At 32.0% G+C, this 24,442-nt stretch overlaps 1 protein-coding gene across 4 annotated transcripts in view; it reads right to left on the bottom strand.

The window, feature by feature from the left end:
• LOC148310658 (bestrophin-4-like) overlaps window positions 1-24,442 on the bottom strand; it is a 50,543-nt gene that overhangs the window by 7,029 nt on the left and 19,072 nt on the right. For 3 of the 4 annotated variants that reach the window (XM_088258092.1, XM_088258095.1, XM_088258094.1), the window contains exons 2-8: window positions 8,805-8,915; window positions 7,030-7,201; window positions 6,268-6,470; window positions 4,748-4,916; window positions 3,921-4,178; window positions 2,864-3,121; window positions 236-458 (exon numbers count right to left, since the gene is read on the bottom strand). In XM_088258092.1, coding sequence (XP_088114218.1) covers window positions 236-458; window positions 2,864-3,121; window positions 3,921-4,178; window positions 4,748-4,916; window positions 6,268-6,470; window positions 7,030-7,201; window positions 8,805-8,915 — 1,394 coding nt within the window. The remainder of the gene's footprint in view (window positions 1-235; window positions 459-2,863; window positions 3,122-3,920; window positions 4,179-4,747; window positions 4,917-6,267; window positions 6,471-7,029; window positions 7,202-8,804; window positions 8,916-24,442) is intronic. The other variant, XM_088258093.1, reaches the window with a different exon arrangement.

Raw genomic sequence — 24,442 nt, 5'->3', positions numbered from 1 at the left:
AAATTTGACAACACCTATAGATGTTGTAATTTTTATAACTGTGCTACACATTTTGACCTTGATGGGTGTAAACATTATTATCAAATTTCTGTTTGATTTGGTTGGAGTGCTGCATGCAGTGTAGTCAAGGGATAGCTGGAGAATAGTCATTGCTTTCACAAAGTCACAACCCTTGGTAATAAGGACCAAGACGGAGAACAAAAGAAGAGAAGAAGATGATTTCATGAGTCCTTACCTCCATCAGTTTCAGTGCCCTGCGTACCGCGGGATGCGTCCTCTCTAGAAAAGATCCTTTTTAGCACCGAAGTCACGGAGTTGACCCTCGGGATGGAATTGGGAACAGGGGTGTGCATGGAGGAGTGAATAGAGGCTGAGGAGACTAGGGAGGGCTTGCGACGGATGCTACGTCTGCTGTTTGCGGAGAAGTGGATACCAGACGTGGCGTCATCGTTGATGTTCTAAATTGGAAATAATAATAAAAAAAAACACAAAATATTAGGAAAATAATTTAAGAAATGGTTGCAAATTGTTACAATTTTGAAAAGATCAATTTTTAATAATTATAATCAAAATGTATTTAATACATTCGCTGCCACATTTTAGCTTTTTTTTATCATTTTAGCTGCAATTTGGACAACACATGGAGGACTTATATAAAAATTGTTTTAGATATTTAAATGATGAGAAAAAAATCTTATTGTCAATTAAATCCCTTCAAAGTTTTAACTGTGTAAAGTCATAAGAAAGATTTTGTATGATCTTTTTCCATACTTCATGAGAGTATAATTTATTTAATATAAATACAGAAATATCAATTTTAAGTAATATAATACAGTGGAATCTGTGACTACGAATACCCGGGGTGACAAATAATTTCGGGCTATGAAAAATGTCGTTGTTTAGAACGAAATTCAGGGTTAGTATATAATAAGAAATTCTTTAGCAAACATTTGTCACATTTTTCTTTATGATATTTTATTGTAGCCCGAATCGTTTGTCACATCACTCTTGGTGTTTTTGAATCCGAAATTCCGCTGTTATTTTAATAATTTCATTAAACTCTGATCAGGTAGTTAAAACGATAATTGAAAGTCATAAAAACAAACATCACACATTAAAAAAAAAAAACAAACAAATAAAACAGTTTTGATATGTTAATAATAACGACACAAATCAGTGCCTATAAATAAAATTAAGTCTTAGGAGTGAATTCTTTTTACTAAATCGTAGAAATAAAAACAGAAATGGCTTAAATTTTTTATAAAAATGTAATCCCAATTGAACACGATAAAACTGATAAAGAGTTTGAGATGTTTATTTTGAACAATTGGTGACAAAATAAAAACATATTTTAATCAAACGTAAATTGCAATGTCAGTATTTCACATAATTGTACAAAACCATCAATAAACTTTGTGAAAAATTCACAAAAGTCACTTAAAGTCCATTTGACACCCCTTGAATGATAAGCACAAACACAACTTTTTATTCATACTCCTTTGACATTGTTTTTATCATAAGGTTTGTCCATACTCTCCATGAGGAACAAACACAAACAATAAAAATGTTAGTACATACATAATTACGTTTTATAACAAAATAACAAACAAAAAGCTACAATAATTTTAGAGAGTTAGGCATACATTCCACAATTCATTTATGTTAGTGAATAAATAAATAAAAATTAATGTAGTTAGTATTTTCATATCCCTTGTTAATGATACTAAGATACAAAATGACAAGAACTAATATTAAGTTGGAAAAATAGTCACAATATTTTATGTACTAACAAAAAAGAATCAAAAAATATTAATTAAAAAACTGTGTTTTTAATTAAACATTTTCCTTCTTTTTAGATTAAATATGTATTAATTTCACTAAATATGTATTATGAATACTTCCAATATAATTGTTATTGTATTAAAAATTGTTAATGTCATATGGTTATATATTATTGTTAGATGTGTTATATGTATGAAGTACAGAAAAATATCCTTAATTCTAAATTTAAGGGAATAAAACATTAAAAACAAAAAACAAATTTGGGATAGCAACAAATTTCCATATAAAAAAAGATAGGATGGGATGACATTTATAAATTTATAAAATTAACAAAAGCATTTAAAGGAATGGACTATTTGTAGCAATTGATTTTTCTCATAGTTTTTTGTAGAATTTTGAATGTTTTTTTTTTAACTATCCAGATTATTTATATTTATTATAAATAAATAAAAAACCTTGTGTTAGCATTTTTAGTAAATAGGTAGCTACTTAAGTCATTTTATTAATGATAGTAAAGACGGATGCAAATTATATAGACATGTTAAATTAAGGTTCTTGATTGCTTACAAAATTGCATAAAATACTCGAGGTAGTATTGCAACATTAGCACTGTCTAAATTATCCAAAAAAAAGATAAAAAGAAAAAAAAATTTAAAAAAAGTGCTTTGTATAACTTTGATTTAAATTATTATTATATTAAAATATTCCAAATTAAATTATAGTATTTTAGGTTGTGTAGCGGACTAGTCAGAGGCCCTAGGTTCGACTCCACTCTGCCACACTATTTTTTCAACCGCAAGCCACTAAGGCCTACCTGACAGTAGCATTAAATAGAAATACTTTTGTAAGTCACAAGGACTTTTTTTTCGTCATTAAATAAAATAAAAAAATTATTTCTATAAGATACCTGATGTATTTGATGGTCATCCACCACAGAAGAGGTGTATGGGAAGAAGTTCTCTAAACTATGCACCATTGTGAGTTTTACAACCATAACCTGTGATTAACACGCCCGCAAGGCTATCCATTGGCAATCGTCATGCAGGCGACCGTGGGAGGTCGCTATAAATTGGTTTCTAACCTCGGAGGGGGGGAACTTGTAACTAACGCTGGGTTCACGCACCATCTCGTCGATCTTGACGGAGGAGGGACACATGGTGACCATCTGCTGGCTGGCGGGGACGTCTATCTTAGCGGTGGAGGGCATGGGCACGCTCTCGCGCTGGCCCTCCGTGGCTAGGGTGTACGGCAGCTCCGTCGGGAACACCTCGTCCCAGTACTGGTCGCGAATCAGCTCCGGATGCTCGTGGTGCATCTCGTCCACTATCATATAAGACACCTGGAATAATTATTTACCTGCATAATAATTTCAGTTCGTGATGTTAGCCAAGTTTGGCTGGAGACTCTAAGCTTAAAATCAGATTATGGAAAATGATAATGCAGATAAGTGTCCCAGAGATGATCAGTATAACCTATAATATATTGTCAATAAAAAGTCATTGATTTGTGATCAACGCGCATGAATGATGCTTATATTAACATTTTTACTGAATGTCTATGGCAGGGATGGCTTTTTTCGCAAGTGGGTCAATTTGTGTTTTTTTTTTTAAATCCATTTCGCGGGTCACATAGACTAAGTAATTAAAACAATAATAAATTTTTTTGCATTATATCATGATAAAACTCCATGCTATGTTACTTGCATTATATCTGTGAAGTTGGTTTGAGGTTTTGATTCATTTACCAAATCCTGTTATGGGAACAGCGTATGGTAAAAAATGCCATTGACGCCGAGCACAATTTTTTTTCGCTTTTTACTTTGTGGCTTAGATTTAAAAGATTTTTTGTAGGTTTCGAGGCGAGACTTATCCAAAATGGCGTCTTTTTATCTTAAAAACAATTATATCTAAAAGTTCAAGGGGGTTAGATAATTTCTCACGCGGGTCTCTCATTCGGCATCCCTGGTCAATAGGATTGTTAACTCAGCAGAAGACTAATGAAAATGATAATTCACTTCACAAGAGAATAATTAAAATCAATGAGTACATCCTTTTCAAGATAGCTAAAAAATATACATTTTTAACTGGTCCTTGACATACCGATTGAAAATATAGCCCGTGTATGTATATGCACTATACCTGGATATTTCTATCAACCATCCAGTTGACTTCGAAGTCATCATCGTCTTCTCCGAACGGGTTGATGAGTGACTCGGCCACTTTCAGCCAGCCCATGTAGAAAAAGAACTGAAGAGTGGTAAAGATGGGGAAGTAGACGTCGATGTTATTAGCGTAGTCTGTCAGGGATGATGCCTTCACGGTGGGGACTTTATTTTCCGTCCACTGGCGAGCCATGATCGCGGTCGCAAAGTATGAATAAACAGCCAGAGTGACCACCTTGGAAATTAGAAAGATAATTATTTTTTAATACATACATACTAACGAAGATGGATGTTTTAGTCTCTTCCAAAATGCAAATGAAATCCAAGTTGGCAGTATCAAACTACTTCGTATAATATATTTTTAAAACCAGAGATTATTAATCTAAAAATTATTGACGTTTAGTTACATTTTTATTGTTGTTTGTATGGTTTTAATTGATAAATTTTACAAATTTAATTGAAAGTGTTAAATTATTTACAATTTGTGATTGAAATGAAAGTCTGTTATAAAAAAAGAATGCGGAATTATGTCTTTCCACATATGTTCATTTTTATAAAAAATAAAGTCACAAAAATTTGTTTTTAAAATGAAAATTCTTTCAATTGCATCAAACAAATTATTATATCAAAATAATTTAAATTACATTAATATGGTTTGAATGTTGTGTTTTGAAAATTTTACATCAACTTTGTAAAAATATCCTACTGATATTTTTACAAAGTTGGAATAAAATTTACTAAAAAGGACGGATATTTACTATATTCAATCCATAAATAATAAACTCAAATATCCTAAATGTTCACCTGAGTGTACACTAGTGGAATACTGATAGTGTCATAGCTTAGCAGTAACCCGCACTGCCCTCGGAACTTGTTGAGTTCATCAATCACAGTCTTCACAGCAAAATCATCCCGAATCCTTCCCTCCTTGCGTGCCCTTGTGACTATACTGGCTGACCACACTATAGGGAGCCTAGAACATAAATAAATATATAGAAGAAAAAAATTAAAAGTAAATTATCACTGTAAATGCGGACTGTGTCTTATTTTTAGTAATATTTGTTCAGGAAAGCACTTTAGCACTGGTATATTGCGTAGTCTTGTCCGCCTCCATGGTGTAATGGTTAAAGTGTTTAACTACAGTGCTGGAGGTCCGATTCCCAGGGGTGGTTATTTATTGAATAAATAAATATTTATTCAATATTACCCTGGACTGGTCCCTGAGGCGCAGGAGTGATCACCTTGTCTTCATGTAAGTAACGATCAAGATAACACTTCATCAATACGATGCAGTGCCCTATGCACCATTGGGTGCGGATAAGGGTTAGAGAGAGATATATTGAGAGATAAAATTGAATGCGATTTACATGTTATAAATATATTAAGAATAATATCATTTAAACACTTTAAACTTCATGTTGTATTTAAAAAAAAACAAACAAAGAAACTTTTATATAATTAAGTATGTAGACTGATAAAACATGTATTAGAGCAAATTGGAAATGCAATGGTAGCGTACTAACAACCTACAACCATGGAATAAAGCTGGCCTAGTTTCACATGCATAAGTCAAACTAGGTCACTTAAAAATAATAAATGAATGGGTTATTTTACAATAAAAGGATTATCTCATACATAAATATAATTAAAAGAAAAATCAGATCAAATATATTGATTGTCCCCGTAAAAACTCAAAGATCTATCAAACATTTTTATAGGTAGGTACTATTTTATCAAAACGTAAAATATTTTTCCAACAATACAAATCATCAAATCCAGCTTAAAACTTACAGTCAGAACACTTGTATACTTGGATGTGAATTACCATGCCAATTCAAATATTACATTATCAACTCATGATTTCTATTCACAACAAAGTATTATTACTGGGCATTTTTTATTATTTTTTTTTACATTAAGGCCCCACACACGTTAAATAGCAACTTAACTTTTTTTAAACGCAGGTAACATTTTATGTAATTGATTTTTTTTCTTGAGACATTGTTTTTGTGAAATATAAAATTAGTTTTTCTTCGAAATAAATATATGATTTTGAAAAGAAATTAATTATCGAAAGGTAAGGAGGAGTTAAAAAAATATATAAAAATATTTATCAATATATATTCTAAAAAAATCTAATATACTCTAAAACAATTGGGCGTGAAATAACGTGCGGCTCCTAGCGTTGTCGAACGCTGACTGAATTTCATGATTAATAATATGATTAATTAGTAAGGCCTTAATTTATTTGCTACAAAAAAATCCATATGCAATACATGCAGTTCGTAACCTTGTCATCTCCAGAAAAAATTTGTGCAGCTTACCAGTGTTTGGAATGCTTGGGGAATTTCTCATTCAAGTCCACCATAATCTGTCTCTCATTCTCCAGCAGCAGACCAGCCTCGATGAGGTGGTCCAGTGTGGGAAACCTCTTCTTCACCTTGGGAGAGATCATGGTGAGCACCATGGTGAGGCAAAGGCACACGTATCGCATCATGGTGCGTCTCATCAGCCTGCCGCGCTCATCCTGTAACCCATTTTATTACAAAGCATACCATTCTATGGCCAATCAGTAATCCAACAAAATGTCCTAGTAGACTTTTAAGATAGTCATATCTAATTTTTTTAAGTAAGTTTACTTGGTTCCCTCTTCTAATAAAATCCAACCCAAAAAATATAGGTCTACATATCAAACATTTAGTTATTTACTAACCAAACTTTTTTTGTTGTTACTTACAACCAAAAAAAATTGTTGTGTTGTTTGAAAGATTAATCAAATTCATACATCCTTCCAAATTTATTAAATTTTTTAATACAAAAAAAATGTTATAGAAAACTTTAAATCTTAACGATACTACAGATTCAAGTCATAATAAATTTAAATCTTAGCTGTGCAGCCTAAAAAAATGTATTCTTTGAAACATTAACCAAATACATATGGCATTTCATATTTATTTCATGTTTTATACAACAAAACATAGTATAGAAAACTTAAAATCTCAAAAAAAGTGCAGATTTATATCAAAATAAAAACAAATTTAAACAGACTAATCAAAATCTCATTAATTCGTTTTCTAATGTCTTACCTGGCCATGAACGTTGGCACTGACAAACACCGCTATGGAGTCTGGCCACGGAATGGTGATGTACTGGTTCCACCATCTTGTCATGACAATGGATACATAGAAACCGAGCACGAAAGACAACGGAATCAATTCACTATAGGTCAAACAATAGTGGACGATCCCTTCAAATACCCTGAAATCCAAACAAAATATTCCAATAACATTTACAACAAAATATTCAATGTAGTGTAAATATATTTATTTTTTAAGTAAGTATTTCAATTGTGACAAGAGAAATATTTATGTTTTTATTATTTCACAAATATTTCAATTTCATACTATTTCTGTGAGCCTAAGCGGCTTATTATTAGAAATAGGTTTCAAATTGTGGTAGAGTGGATTTGAACCGAGAAACTCTGACTTAAGAGTCCGAGACACTAACCACGGGACCACAAACCGACACTTAAATGTGCTTGATGTACAAATACGTGTTTAGTACATAGATGTACATACATGATATACATAGATGTGTTTAGTTTATAGAATTGAATTTTTGTTTTGGTGAAAAATTATCAGTTTATTAATATTAAAAGACAAAAATTTCATAAATAATCTAGTACTGCTAAATTTGTAAATGATTTGCATGTGATAAAAAATTGAACATTATTTAGTGGTCCAATTTCACAGATATTTTTTTAAACATTCTCATGTTGCTACTATTTTTATAGCTAGAGTTGCTATTACAATGTGTTAAAATGGGTCTTGAATATTAAACAAAACTAAAAAAGTTATTTACCACCATCAATGAAAGGGTTTAAATATTATTAAATATTGATTCTGAAGTAGAAGCATTAACTCCATGTTTGTATAATACATATAATATACACATACTAATTTGTAAAGTAAATAGTAAATCAAATGATAAATGCACACATCTTCAAATCTGAAGTGGAATAAAGTCTCTAATTTGCTTGTATTTCTAAGGATTTAGCCAAACTAGCTATTGATACACATTTTGAAGAATTTAAAGTTACCAACAGTAAAAAACAAAACATGCACTGTTTTTTTCCCTGACAGAATATTAAATTAATATTATTTGGGTTGATAATTCCATTCCTGATTTGGTGAAGGTAAATATCGTAGTCATACAGGAGAAAGTGACCAAGTGCATTTTTTTACAAAAACGTATTCATTGACTATTTGATATCTTACTAGCTTAATATTGCCCGGAAAAAATCCCAAAGGATTTCAAACTTGGAAGAAAAATATATTGACTTATTAAAAATGACTGCCTGCATTGACGTTTATTTTCTTGCCAAGCAAAAGTTTTAAGGCCCTCGATTTTACGTTTTGTTGGTTGGTCACTTTCTCCTGTACGGCTACGATATATATAAAACCCTTATCCGCACCCCAATGGTGCATAGGGCACTGCGTCATATAAACGCAGTGTTATCTTGATCGTTTACACATGAAGGACAGGTGATCAGCCCTCCGCTTCAGGCACCAGTCCAGGGTAATATTGAATAAATATGACAGTGAAAAAATCACTAATATTTATTTTACCCCCCTTGGGAATCGAACCCGGGACCTCCAGAACGGTAGCCGAGCGTGCTGACCATTACACTACGGAGGCGGACCGATAGGCGGAGGCTACGATATATACAAAATAAAATCTAGGAATTTAAATCAACACTTTTACAACTTGCCTTAATTAAAATACTTTAACTATTTTACGTGTGTACACCATACAGGGGTGGAAAAAAACAACTTAAAAAAAGAGCTGATCAAAAGCGAACCTTTTTCCCGGTTCATCCAGGAGCCACCGGTAGGTGAAGTTCATAATATAGTAAATGATGAGAAAACACAGCAGATCCAGCCATACTAATTTGTAGATACTTGCTTTCCATCTGTAAATAATAATAATAAATTAATTACACCACTTACACCCCACATATTCATACAATATTGTCAATGAACACATAAAAAATGGAGTATTTTTTGAGTAGCTGTAATATGAAGTGTCCTGTAATGCAGTGTTTACCATATTGAATTTTAGTGAACATCACATTCAGTTTTAATTGCACAAATGTAACAAATTTACTTATGTAATTAAGGATGTCTTTTTTAAATCTACTCTTTTAAAACGAAAATAATAATAATAAAATATTGCACACACTACAAAGAAAAAATATTTGCTTTTCGAAGAAGGAAATATGTTTTCGTACAATAATACATAAGTATGAGAATTATTTGGTTTGCTCATTAAACCATGAAACGACAATAATTGTAGGAATAATGGGCTCATTCCAGTAATTGTCATGTTCCGAGTCGCTGACCTAGTGCAAATGTCTTTTCTCCCCCATTACTTCCATCAAAATAATAGCGGGTGGCATATTTTTGGCGCCAAAACGAATTAAAATTTGGGGGTGGTCTCAGAGATTAAATTTACGCATATACCAATAAAAATATTACATTAATGTTTACCAAATAGTAAACAAATGAATTTATGTTAAATATGCTTACGAACTCATTCAATGAAAATATGTACATCATAATTTTTATAGATTTGGGGAAAAATACTCGAAAAATGTGTTTAAATTTTCCTGAAACTTTATGCAACGAATCGTTGTCAGTAACCTACATACTTCGTAAATAGGGTGACCAGTTTTCAGGTTTCAATGAGATTTCATAGTCTTTCTGGGTTTCAGATTTCGTTAAAAACAAAAAAACAAAAACGTATGGTTGTTAAGCTAATTTTGCGATAACGTCTAAAATATCTGACGGAATTGCAAAATAAATAAAATTCAACGCACAAATACTAAGCAGTGTTGGCATTGCATCTCCTGGTAGATACACAAGTACAAATTTTACATTTGGATTCAAAATTCTATTTTCAGGAGCTAACAGCTAAAAATCGAGGCATTTTGACAAAATCCAACTCGGTTGTATTAGGTATAATCCAAAAACCCAATGCAACTCAAATATAATAAAATAATGCTGCTAAACGCTATAATTTATATATTTTGAAAATCTTGTACAAAAAGACGCGGAATTTGCCAACGCAACAAGGGTTGAAGGGTTGCCACGAATTATGTTATTTTCCAGATTTTGAGAATCAACAAACACAGATTGCACACATAACGAAATCTGAAACATGAACACCCTGTAATACAAGTAAGTAAACTCATTCCTAAGTAATAAAAGCTACTAACACATTTATAGGCCAAGCCACATCCATTGAATATTCCAAATAGAGCCATTTCTTACGGTACACTAACAACGATTGGATAATAAGATTGTATACCTGAGTATGTAGGTATTTATATAGAATCTACTTCTAAATCTTTAAAAATAAATTCGTTTAAAAGTTACGGAATTTCCCATAATCATTTACAAAGCCGCGATTTAAATTCGATTTTTTACCTACAGCCGACACGCGTGTTGTTGAAATAATTGGAAACATTACTCTTTTTATCTAGCGTCCAAGTGACTCTGAAATCTAGCCACGGCTTATGCAATACCGCTTACGAAGTTCCTACTTAGGTTCCAACATAATTTTTGACAGTTTATTACTAATTGTAAGTGGGTTTATATAATTTTATGTAATTCTTTTGATTTCTCCCGACACATTCCGTGCAAAAATAATAATTATTATTCTGTATTTGCATATTGTAATCGAATGTTTGTTATTCACAAGCAGCTCATTCGTTTCCGTTTTAAAAAGAGCGTTAAACTACATAAGCACGATCACGCAAAAAAAACGCAAAATTCATTGAGGGTCGATAAGAATATAAACATTTTCAAACACAGTAGCTCGAATATGTACGAAAATAAAATTCAATAAATATAATAAGAAGTAATAACGGTTACATTGTCTACCCCTGACAGAAAACAAATAGTCTATCTCTATCCGCACCTGATCCAGTGCAAAGGGTACCGCATTGAACGATGCGGTATTAACTTAACCGACGATCATAAAATACCTAAGTATTTTTGTACGTGATTATTCAGTTCAGTGCTGAACTTTCGGCGTTTATAACGGTAAAAAATATAATAAGGGCGTTTGTGCACTACACAAAAAAATTTTCGGTGCGTGAACACGTTGCGCGTAAATTCGATCACGCTTAACCGGACTGCCGGACGGTAAAATTCCGTGTAGTGCACAAGCGACTTTGGTTTCATTTGCAAGAGTGAATAAAGGAAAACTTATATAATTAAGCAAAATTAAGTTAAAATCAAAAACCAAACATATTATATTAGACGCAGTCTATCTCACTAGGTTTAGTAAATACCTGTTCTGAATCAAATAAATTATTATCTTTAATATTTATTTAACCTATTTATTTATATACACATACATACATGGTGTGATGGCATTATCAAACGTCTTATTATCGTATGGAAATGATTTTAAAACGATAAACGTTTTTAATCTGAATATGTCTAAAATAGATATCTCATACAGTTAGATGATAAAATATATCGTATCGCGCCTAAGATACTGAGAAAAAATAAGATGGTTATCTCATTACCGGAATAAAGCGAATCAACTTTAAAAGTCATCAGTCTCATTTTCCCAGCAGCCAGTAATCCCGACTCATAATCCGGAGGTGACTAATTTTGAAATTCCCACAAATATAAATGATCGGTCATTCGTTTCGCATAATTTTCGTATTTATTCCATTTAATATTTAATAATGTATGTCAGTTCCTATGAATAAGTTTGTAGGTTGTTTATTTTAATAGAAATCATGCAATTATCTAAGTGTTAGGTAAATAAAATTCAAGTGTTATTTTTATCCCGGAGAAGTCATTATCGTCGAAATTCAACAGTAAATCAAGTAAAATTTTGAGGAAAATTCATTTTATGATTTAAAATTGTAATGAGTAACTTAATCAGTAAATAAATGAGTAAAGTAATCTTTAAAAAAAAAAATTGTACTCTGATTTTTTTGTGGTGGTACTTCAATATCTAGAATTCAATTTTAAAATCAACTTCACAACATGAGAAAATCACATTACTTTTCAAATTATTTTATATTAAGTAGAAAACAAACAACTTTTCTGTCATAATAATATTATTACTCATTTCAACAAAATAAATTAATATTTTTAATTAATGTTTTACTAAGTAAATACCACTATTTCTTAAAATCTACTGTGACACGTGTTTCGATGCATTCCGCATCATTTTCAAACACCGCGGAAAATGATGCGGAATGCATCGAAACACGTGTCACAGTAGATTTTAAGAAATAGTGGTATTTACTTAGTAAAACATTAATTAAAAATGGATAGATTTTACCACAAAGTGACTGCCGAATCAATTAATGAAAATAAATTAATATGTTTAAAAATACATATATGGAAAATAGAAACATATTTAAATATATTTTTTTATGGTATAAAAATAAATAGTATATACCAAATAAATGGATAAACTACTTATTACTCGTAATCGATCAATTAAAATTAGTACAAGCATATGTACTCCATATTCACAGATAAAATCATAGTACTAAGCGATTGAAGATTCTGATTTGATCAGTCAATAAAGATTATCGATTAATAAGTAATTTAAAAATAATCAAATTACTCAGTGCTGAAGTAAACATTTTTTTATAGGCACTACTTTTTCAAAATTCGGATTAATATTAATACATAACCTGTAATATACCTGGGCAGCGATTACATATGGAATGAGTTAAGTATGTGGTATGATTACTAACTTTATTTGTGAACCGTTATATCTTACAACTTGGGCATTTTGAAACTCGTTATAAACCAGTGTTGTCAGGATGTTAAAGATACCGTACAAATAATTAATAAATATTATTAGTTTCTAACTGAATAAAAGCAAAGTTAAAGTTATCTACACTGCGTTGTTAGAGAACGAGATACTAGAATCCCTTAAACACAGAATGGAGGGCTTATATTTGTATCCCTCCCTTCTTTCTATATGTGAGACATTCTGACAATTTTGTCTCCTGAATCAACGAAATATTTTTAGCAGGGGGTGCTTGACTAAGAAAGTTTGAGAATCCACGTTCTTAAGTATTTATTATTCACCAACGATTCAGTCTGTGACATTCAAATTCAGATAGGTGAAGTATTTACACAAAGCCAAGATAAACGTTCTATTTTTATAACTTGACGTGTTTTAATGTCTAAAAAATTGCAGAACAATACACAAATCCAAGAAATCTATTTATTCATCCTCTGTATGCTGGTCGCTGTGAGGGTGGATATGACAGGTGAATCATGACGAATTCAAAGTGTTGATATGAATTATTGTTCTTTTATTGGAGTTTTGGATTAGTTCCAGAACCAGGGTTACAATCGTGACTGCCAAAACGTAATTAAAGTAATGCCGATCGGGTGAGTTGTTTGGGGACCGTTCAGCTGTCTGAAATCTTGAAATGTCACCATACGATTATATCGTTGACGTCATTTCAATAGAAAATGAGGGGTCGTTCAAACAAAGCACTTCAAAGATGAATCAAATTTGTGGTAACTACCTACTTTACTTATTTTTAAACTTTTACTCTAGACAGCAAACAGAGGAGTAAAAGACATTATTTTGTACCTCGAATTGAAGCACGGTTGTAACTTTAGATTTGTGGTCCAGTGTAAGCCACAACTTGATTCGATTTAAAAGTACTTAATTTCACATAGCTCAAAATCAACTTGCGTTATTAGTTTTGATCGTAGGTACTCCAATATTGATGCGATTTCGTATTATTCTTCTCTAGCATCAATTAACGCGTCAGAAAAAAGGTTAAACAAAAATAACCGAATATTTTGTACGGCAAGTTGTCGTAATTACCATTTCCTTAGCACATACACCCTTTTTAGTTACAGTAAAATAAGGATAATATGAAGGATACATTTTCCTTGAATGATAATAATTTTCTACGATACTACTTAATGTTCTAAAAAAAAGTCAAAAGGATAACTATTCTTCATATTAATAAAATATTCCGTTGCCTATGAAAACGACGCTACGTATTTTCAGTACATTGTTTAAAAAATCTTATGGTTATTACTATGGACACATTGGGGAAAACCTATTTTTAGTTTATTCTGTAAAATTTGGTCAGACGGAGTTGTCTTGTAGACACATCAAGCTGACGATATGCGATTTACGAGTGAATAAGCTATCAAGGAAAATATTAAGAGGAAAAGAATATGTACGTTAATATTCATAGAGGCGATAGACACACATGTAAGAAACCAAAACAGTAAACAACAAACGACGAAAATAATGCATGATTTTATTTTTCGCTGAACGAATTCATTAAAATGCGAATATATTTTTGAGATATTAAAAGAAATTGAAAATTAGTATGAATCATTAACGTGATTAAAACAGATTCATTTATTATTATCATTATTTTCTGCTGTTATATAACCAGGTTTTCAAATCAATTAAATTTATTCAGTAAAAATTTACATATACATTACAAACTAAAATTTTAAGCGTATACTTATACTAACACAAAAATTATTAAGTAAACAAGAACACTCGTGTTAAAGATGTAGAAGAATCCCGTTTCGGAATACCCCCTCAGACACATGGAACAAATCAATATCCGGGGTGATATTATCCAGCATAGCGGAAGCTCTTCCCACAGGCATAACCATCGGCAGGTTGGTTCTGTTTATAGGAATGTGAAACAATCTATGCCGACGCTGTCTAAGGTAACTACGTTCATAAAAATAGTTAGCACGAATTATCATCCATTCCAGTACATTCTAATATGTACATTTTTAGTACACGTCTGATCTTCCAATTGATTATAAAAGCGGCAATAACGTAAAGCATAATTTGCTATAAAGCGTGGTTATTTATGATAATGCGTGACGTTATGAGTTATCAGTGATGTTCCACATGTGATTCAATGATCATAAAAAATCGCGTCATAATTGTAATTATTCTTCATAATCAATAACAGTCATGTGTAATAATCTGTAGGCAAACTAAGAATTCACGAAAAAATACTGAGAAAGGCAAAATTTAATCCGTGCTTACATTTTTTAAGTCGGTATTTCATATCTACGAATATGGACTATGGACTAGTATCTGAAGCGTAAGACTGAAAACTTTGCCTTCATATAATATACAATAATTGACGATTAATTTAACATTTCATCAATTTGATGTAGTGCCCTATGCACAATTGAGTATATATAAGGATAAGAAGAAGAATATCTAGAAATACAATGACAAAAAATACGAATTTACTAACTAACTTACCATCACACCGCTTCACCGCAAGGGTAGGCAGAGAGAATAGAACACCACATAATTCTGTCTTTGCAAACATTCTTCGCCTCTTCCACGTTTATGCATCTCCTCATACATACCCGCCGATTATTTCGACCCCTAACCTGACCGCTTTCGAGTATTTGACATACCTGGTCGTGACGTGAAGTTTTTCTCGGTCTTCCTCTGCTTTTTTTTACAATTACATTCGCCTCATAAATTTGTTTTACCGTTCTTTCCTCACTCATTTTTTCCACATGCCCAAACCATCTCAACACACCTTTCTTAATTTGTATCGATAATGCTTATTTCAGATTTGCATTCCTTCCTTATTTCACCATTCGAAGATCCATCATACATCGTTTTGCCGCACATTCGTCTGAGATCGCATTTCTACTGTATTCAGTCTACTTTCATCCTTCTTTTGCCAACTCCATGCTTCACTTCCAAACATTAGGGTTGGAGCCACCAATTTCACATGAAATAATATTTTTCAAAAAATTGAAATTACTCCGATTGTATTAAACTTGTTATCTTATCTTTAAACAAAATATATTGCCTTGATGAACTTATTACATATTTTTTCATTCTTAATAAAAAAAAGTAACGTGACATGTATATTGTGGGTGTTCGTACGAACCAAAAGATTACATCATAAAATCGAGTGAACAGTTTCTAAGAATCGTTAGCCGAAATTACGAATAACGGTACCATGCAAAAAAATGTATAATGTTAATAACGTTTTCCCGATTCCAATGGAAATTTGACAAGGAAAATTAACATTCACTTTTCATGCGTTATTTACAACCATTTTCGCTGGTCTTTATTAAGAAAATGATTCCTACACTTGTATAATTTTTTATTCTGTGGCCTTCGATCGTATACCTAAAATCTAAAATGGCTACGAAGGTTTATTATGAAAAGAAAAACTTAGGAACATAAATAAATCTTGAAAATAATAATAAAGGGTCATGTAGAGTAAGGTACCAAAAATCACTTTGAAGAAATAAATTATATTTCATATTATTTTTTGACATGTCATCAAAGATGAAGAAGAATATGGAAGTCTGGGCATTTACGGGGCTGACGACCGTCATAGGCTGGTTTAAGTGATCACTTAACATACGTGTAACATTCACCCAATGTGGTTGTCAATAATCGTCAGCCGTCAGCCCCGTAAATGCCCAGACTTTTCCATTTTCTTCTTCATCTTTGATGAGATGTCAAAAAATAATAGATCATCCAGATTTGTGAACAAGTATTTGGAATACTCAAAATGTTGTAAATAAATTATATTGATAAAATCATAATTTTCTCGGAAAACCTAACTTTTTTCAGTAACTTGAAAGGGAAATTCGACAAAATTACTGCGACGATACAAATTTATTAAATTGAAAATCTAAAATGAATTTAATGACACCTTTCTTATTCATATACAAAATAATAATAAAAAAGTACACAAAAATACGAAAAAAAGTACGAAAAAACCTACGATAGTAATTAATATTATAAATCATAGAAAAAAATGTTGAACAAACACAACTGAATAATTTGCCTTAAACAAAATTGTCAACGACAACACGTACAATAGAAAATTAGAAAACTCTGTTCTTTTTGCACATTCTCAAGTTCATTTAAGAAACGTCAGTTTGGCATATTGCTTTTGTTAAATTGCTGTTTATTTACTTTTTTCAATTCCTAACCAACATTAGATAAATTAGGTTTACTATCTGAAAAGTCAACGCACGCGATAACCCTATCCTTTTTTTCTTTACAAATAATGACAAGACAGAAAACGCGTAACAAACGAGGGATACGTTTTTTACTGTTTTTCGTTGTTAAAAATCAATCGTAAGGTACTTTTGAACGATAGAATCATAAATAAGTATGAATAACTATTTATTTACAGATTTGGCGTTTAATTTGTAGAACTCCATTTTAATTTATATATTAAATGTTAAAATCAAACACAGTTTTTGTTTTAAAGTCAAGTAAATTGTAATCTTCTATACAAAAGACCATTTAAAATCAGTGTTTGATTTTAACGTTTAATATACATATATCAATAACTAAGTTACGTTTGATATTTCAATGAAATTCTTACGATGGCGATCGTGTGTGGTCTATTCCATGTGTCAATTCAAGTCCTCATAGTTATTATACTATTCAATAAACGATCTAGAACTATGTACCTACAATACAATACATATAACATATCGCTCACTCCTTTCAACCACGTCATATATCAAAAATCGTCAATTTTCAGTTGTTCATGTTTTCGGAATGCCCAGAATATGTACAACTATATATCCCAGCAAAAGAGGCATGTTTTAAACTTAATTTTTATCCGTTACAAAGCAGAAAGAGTTGTTTTTGCATTTTGAAGAAAAGGTATTGTTTAATTATTTTTTTAAATTTACTTAATATTTTTCAAATGAAGAAAAAACCTTCAGGTTTTATCTAAAAAGATTTGTGGCACAGTAAAAAGTTCAATAAGTGGCTTGATATTTATTTTTAATATATTTAATTATAATTTTAAACTATAAAAACTATATCCTGAAATATCAAGATTTTTGATATATGACGTTGTTGAAAGGAGTGAGCGATATATGTTAGGTACTTTTAAAGTACCATATTCACATTTCGTACTTATTATATCCGGCGATCTCCACCACGTTTCCTAACATCCTATTCTGAGTACGTTTTCCTAATGCAGATATTCAATTCGTCATCAGCTCGCTGGTGACGTAATCGTGTTCTGTACCGAGAAGTGGCGGCGACGGGTGACGATAGGCCGCCAAACTAATGGATTTTCAATTGCAAAGTTTGTAGACCGTTAGTGAGCGAATTAAAATATCAATAGTTCGATTAGTCAACCGGTAGACAAACTTTATTGAGCATTAATATTGATTGTTTGTTTTTAACTTTTAGCCCATTCCTTTTGTTCATATGTAGGTAGAAACGAGTACATACAGTACCTTGGCACTATATTACAATATGTAAGTGCCAGGATTTTTAGTTTATAGCTAAAAATTTATGGCGTTTTACAGCTTAAGCAAAGTACTATTTACACTAGTAAATATACTAGTGTAATTTATATAACTAATGGTTGTGAACTCAAACAATGTTAAGGGGATACAACGCAACACAGAATTCAATCACCGGCCGACCGCCGTAGAGGTAATACGTTTTACCACGCCCGATTTTTTCATAGAATATATGGAATACATATATTTTTTTTAAAATATAAGTATATGGATAAAAAATATTTTTATAATTTTTTTAATTCCTTACTTTTTAATTACTCTTTTATTTTCAAAGCCATATAATTATTTCGGAGAAAAACTTATTTTTTTCAATACAAAATCGGTGTTTGAAGAAAAAATCATTTACGTTAAATTTTACCTGGATTTAGAGAAAATTAAGTTGCGGCTTAACAAATACTGGGCCTTAAACAATGTCATCGTCGGCGTTTTACAGCTTAAATAAAGTACTATATTCTCTAAAAATGTATTATAATTTAAAGGGTTTTTTTAGTACTTATATGAATTTAAACAACGATAAAGGTCGGCGTTTTCCAGCCTAAGTAAAGTACTATTTTCTCTAGAAAATATTACCATGGTGTAGATGGAAAAAATTATATATATTTTAAACATATTGTTTCCAATAATCCCTATTATCATGCGTGACAAGAACATAATATATTTCTTAAAATATTCAAAGTTTCAGCACATCAAGATTAACGTATAACTGCTACAGATTAACAAGCATGACTATAAAAATTATTATTCACACAGTTGAATGTGATTAAGACCTTAATCTCTGAATCTACCTTCAATAACCAAGCTGAGTGATGTGATCCATCTGAAAAGAATACTTAGTGTAATATGTCTTATGTTGAATGGGTCGATATGAGCATTTAGCGTATAACCATCATAACTATAAAGATGAAAATGAAAACTTGGAAAAACTTTTTTGGGCGGATTCCAACGACAAACAAAACTGTAACAAATAAAACATTTTCTTTATTTAAGTTTTACTTGATACCTCTATTTCTGAAATTACTGAAATAATGGTATTTACCAAGTAAAACATAAATTAAAAATATATAGATTTTACCACATAGTGACTGCAGAATCAATTTTTAAAATGTTCTTCATAACAGAATCAATCGAATATTACTACAATATAACATGATCAACAATGTTGAATGTGATATAATATTTTTTTAATCTTAAAATAATTCGAAAAACATAAAATTACTGTGAAAAAAATCATGTTTATTTGAAACATAAACCTGCGTAGTGTTTATCTCCCCTAATCTGCACCCGGGTGTATAAAGCAGTGCATTTAATTGATACAGTGTTACACTGATCGTAAATTACATAACGATGATGTGATCGGTCCACGATTCAGGTACCAATCCCGAGTGTGATATATTATTTTTTTTTTAACTGAAAATATTTTCTTTTTTAATAAAAAAATAATCTGTATGTAGATACCGTAAAAATAATTTTAATAATAATAAAAAAAAACAGATTTTTTTACGTCGGATTTCTTTTTAAGTTGACCTTACGTAGCATTATATCATTACGTCATAATGTCTCTACTTTATGTTAAGTCTACCGTATTATCTAGGTTAAATGAATGAATATGAGTAATATGTCATTCCGAAGAAAACCGCAGTCAGAGGTCAGCTTAAGCTGCGTACAGTACTATCTCCGCGTCTTCCGGTTTCCCGGCGCGGCGTCACATGGTCTGAAGAGAGCTAGACGTAAGTCCGACGCCATGCGCCAATCTGGCGTCACTATATAGGTAGGTGTTACACGATATTTAAAAACTAAAAGGTTACACTAATAATTTTGCCTTCAATGATTTCACATCACTTCAAGTACATTTAAGGCCCAGTATTCGTTAAATCACAACTTAAATTTCTCTCCAAATCCTGCTAACATATACGTAATTGATTTTTTCGTAAAACACCGTTTTTAAATTTTATTTGAAAAAGTTATATGGTTTTCAAAAGAAAAAAAAGTTATTGAGAGGTAAAAAGGATAAATTTATATATATATATATATATATATATATATATATATATATATATATATATATATATATATATATTTATTATTATTATTTTTTTTTAAATTACCTAAAAGAAAACGTGTTAGCGAATATCCCCGTAAAGATCCGAGAAATTGGAGCCTTTGCCTTTGAATAATTGACGATCAAGTTATCACCGTGTCAATTCGATGCGGTACCCTATGCACCATAAGGTATAAATAGAGGTCAGAAGTACACACAAAGATGTCATTATGTTTTTCCAAAAAAAAAAAACATAAATTACATAAATGTAATGATCTATCGATAGTTGCCCTTCGCTTATATGGTGATGGACAGGTATCAATATCATCAAAGTAAATTATGCAGAGCCTGTCAGAGTCTGACATTATCTAGACCATTTCAGTTCAGGTCGAAGGGCTAGATCAATATCTATGAATAAATTTTAATATGCACGACGATGTCCCAATTATATATGGACAGTTAGCGAAGAAAACCCATCAAAGTTAGCGATGATGGGTTGTCGTTAAATTCGTTCAACAGCCCGCCAGTAACATCATTACTGTTATATGAATAAATTTTAAAAGTAGCTTTTTGGGGTAATTTACATATATCGCTCACTCCTTTCAAGAACGTCAGAAATAAAAAATTGGCATTTTTGAGTTGTGCATGTTTTCGGAATGTCCAGAAAATGTACTATATCCCAGCAAAAGCGACATATTTTTAACTTAATATTTACCCGCTACAGGGCAGGAAGTGTTGTTTTTGCTTTTTGAAGAAAACGTATTGGTTAATTATTTTTTGAAATATACTAATTATTTTTCAAATGGAGAAAAAAACCTTCAGGTTTTACCTAAAAAGATCTGTTGCACAGTAAAAAGTTCAAGAAGTGACTTGATATTTATTTTTAATACATTGTGTTATATTTTTAAACTTTAAAAACGTTCTCCTGAAAAATCAAGTTTTTTTGATTTATGACGTTCTTGAAAGGAGTGAGCGATATGTCAAATAAGGAAGTAACGTGGAAAAAAGTAAAAAGCATAAAACGAGTATATTACTTTCACAAAGTAAAAAATAGAAAACAATAAATTGCTTATTTAAGTGATTTTATGGTATTTCGAGGAAAAATAATTACGTGTTTGAATATGAAAATACGTTTTTAGCATTACAAATTAATTACAAATAATTTTTATATTTGTCCGCCTCCGTAGTGTAATGGTCACTGACTCACGCTCGACTATCGTTCTGGAAGTTCGAATCCCAAGGAAGGGTCAAATAAATATAAGATATTTCACTGTAATATTTATTCAATAAGTATTACCCTAAACTAGTACTTGAAGCGGAGGGCTGATCACCTTTCCTTCAAGAATTAACGATCAAGATAACGCTGCGTTTATATGATGCAATGCTCTATGCACCATTGGGTGCGGATAAGGGTTAGAAGAAGAAAAATATATATAAAATTACATGACTAGCAACATTTTTTTTTATATATCTTTTTTTGTCAGCAATATTATCTACTTTTGCAAATAATCAATTTGAATCGTGTATTGTCATATAAAAATAAACAGAATACATTAATTATAAATACTGTTAAAATTAAAGGAACATTATCTCATCTCAAACGTTAGTTTAATGATTTTGTTATTTTAAACAAAAAAGTGAAAATAAACAGTGAACGTTTTAGGTTAGACCATAAACTTAAACAATATATTATAAACAGTGTGTTAAGGGATAAGTGGATGATTTGAGTTTTGTTTTTAGTGTTACTTTTGATATAATTTTAAGCTTATATTAGTACATGTTCTTTGTATATTAGTGTATCTATAATTGAACAATTAATGAATTTATAAGTTTAAGTATGTGCAAATAGGATAATAAAAGTTGTGCGAGAGAATGCCGTTACGTAGCAGTGAGGCTCACCACCCACTATGCAGCGTCTCTCGCGGGGGTGCAAAGAGGAGGATGGAATGCCGCATAGGCGCTTGGAATATCCGAGGAGGAATGGATAAGAAGATGAATGAGTTGTGCGAAAGTATGAAGAGCAAAGCTCTAGACATTGTGTGTGTAAGCGAATGCATGAAAAGGGGAAGTGGTACGTTGGAGCATAATGACACGCTTGTTCTGTGGTCTGGAGTACAGGACACAGAGCGGGCGAGTCAGGGCGTCGCGGCGCTACTATCCCCAAGAATGGTAGAGTGTATGAAAGAATACAAATGTATAAGTGCCAGGCTCATGTGGATCTCCTTCAAGATTGGAGTCACGAGTATCCTTATCGTAATAGGGTATGCTCCTGTGAACTCATCTTCTGAGGATGTGAAACGAGAGTTCTGGGAGAGTGTAAGAGAAGTGCTGACAAATAGAAGATCGAATGAAAGAGTGATTCTAGCAGGTGATTTTAACGGATGGGTAGGCACTCGGAGGGATGGCTTCGAATCAGCCTTAGGTATGTTTGGTGATAACAGAACGAATGGTAATGGGAATAGTCTGCTCGAGTTGTGTCTGGAATGGAACCTCTTTATTTCGAATACTTTTTTCGATCACAAGGGGATCCATCAGTATACGTGGGAGAGAGGGAATGAAAGGACCATAATCGATTATGTTGTTGTTGACTCGAGATTGAGGAGAAATACAATCGATACGAGAGTATTTAGAGGGGCTGAAATGGAGTCGGACCATTTCCTCGTCGTATCGAGAGTAATTCTGTTCCGTGGATGGCGGTCCAGGAACAAAATTGTTCCGGTTTCATCTAGAGTCAGAGTTGAAAAACTACAAGTCGAGAATGTAAGTAAGTCGTATGAAAGGGAAGTGAATGAAAGATTGAATGTAAGGAATATGGATATGAATGTAGACGATACCTGGGAGCACATCAAATCGTGTATGTATGAGTCAGCAAAGAGTGTATGTGGAGTTGCGATCCAAGGTAGAAAAAAAGGAGATGCATGGTGGGATGAGGGCATGAAAGGACTTGTCTCTGAGAAGAAGAATGCTTGGCTAAATATGTTAGCAGTTAACGATGTTAAGAGTGAACTTTTTAAAATAATGAAAGATCGGTATAAAGAATGTAAGAGAAAAGTGAAAATGGGAGTAAAAGAACGGAAAGATCGTCTAAAGAGAGAAGAAGGTATGAAAATGTCAACCCACTTTCAAGAAAACATTAAGCTTTTCTGGAAAGAGGTAAAGAACGCAAAGAATGAGACTGAAAATGGAGGTATGAAAGTTATCAAATCAAATGATGGTAAAATATTGACGAATGAAAGTGAAATGAAAGAAAGATGGAAAGAATACTTTATGGAAATTTATGAAAGTAACGGCAATGTCTCCACCGAGACACCCATAGAGGCAAGGGTGAGTGAGGGTATGGTATGTGAGATAAGTATGTCAGAAATAACGAATGCCTTAAAATTAATGCGGAACGGTAAGGCTGTTGGGTATGATAGTATTGCTATAGAGTTTGTAAAATGTGGTGGACTGACCACTCTCACATGGATTCACAGACTATTTAACCTGTGTCTTGAGGAAGGATACACACCTCTGGATTGGAGACGGGCAGTAATCATGCCTCTATTCAAGGGAAAGGGATCTCGCGCAGAGTGTGGGAATTATAGGGCGATAAGCCTGCTAAGCTCTGTCGGTAAACTCTATAGTAAGATTATAATTGAAAAAGTTAGAATGGTGACGAAAGAACGGATTTGGGATGTGCAAGGTGCTTTTATGAGTGGAAGAGGTTGCACAGATCAAATTTTTGCACTACGAATGCTGACGGAAAAGTTTTTGGCTAAAAATCAGAAACTCTTCTGTGCTTTCGTGGATTTGCAGAAAGCGTATGATAAGGTTGATAGGATAAAATTATGGAGCGTGCTGGAAAAATATGGAGTAGACAATAAGCTTATACAAGCAGTTGCTTCCCTCTACGAGGGCAGCACAGCTAGTATAAGAGTGAATGGGGACATTACATCATGGTTTGCAATATCCAAAGGCGTAAAGCAGGGATGTGTAATGTCACCATGGTTGTTTAATCTTTATATGGACCATTGTATGAAAGAGATTGAAAGTATGGGAGTCGGAGCGAAAATGATGAATATAACTGTTAGTTGCTTGCTGTAT

This window comes from Brachycentrus maculatus, unplaced genomic scaffold (genome assembly GCF_059751285.1).
Source record: "Brachycentrus maculatus isolate JH-2025_06_01 unplaced genomic scaffold, ASM5975128v1 h1tg000090l, whole genome shotgun sequence".
In the NCBI taxonomy this organism is placed as follows: domain Eukaryota; kingdom Metazoa; phylum Arthropoda; class Insecta; order Trichoptera; family Brachycentridae; genus Brachycentrus; species Brachycentrus maculatus.
This window is presented reverse-complemented; position numbering and strand designations above follow the sequence as displayed.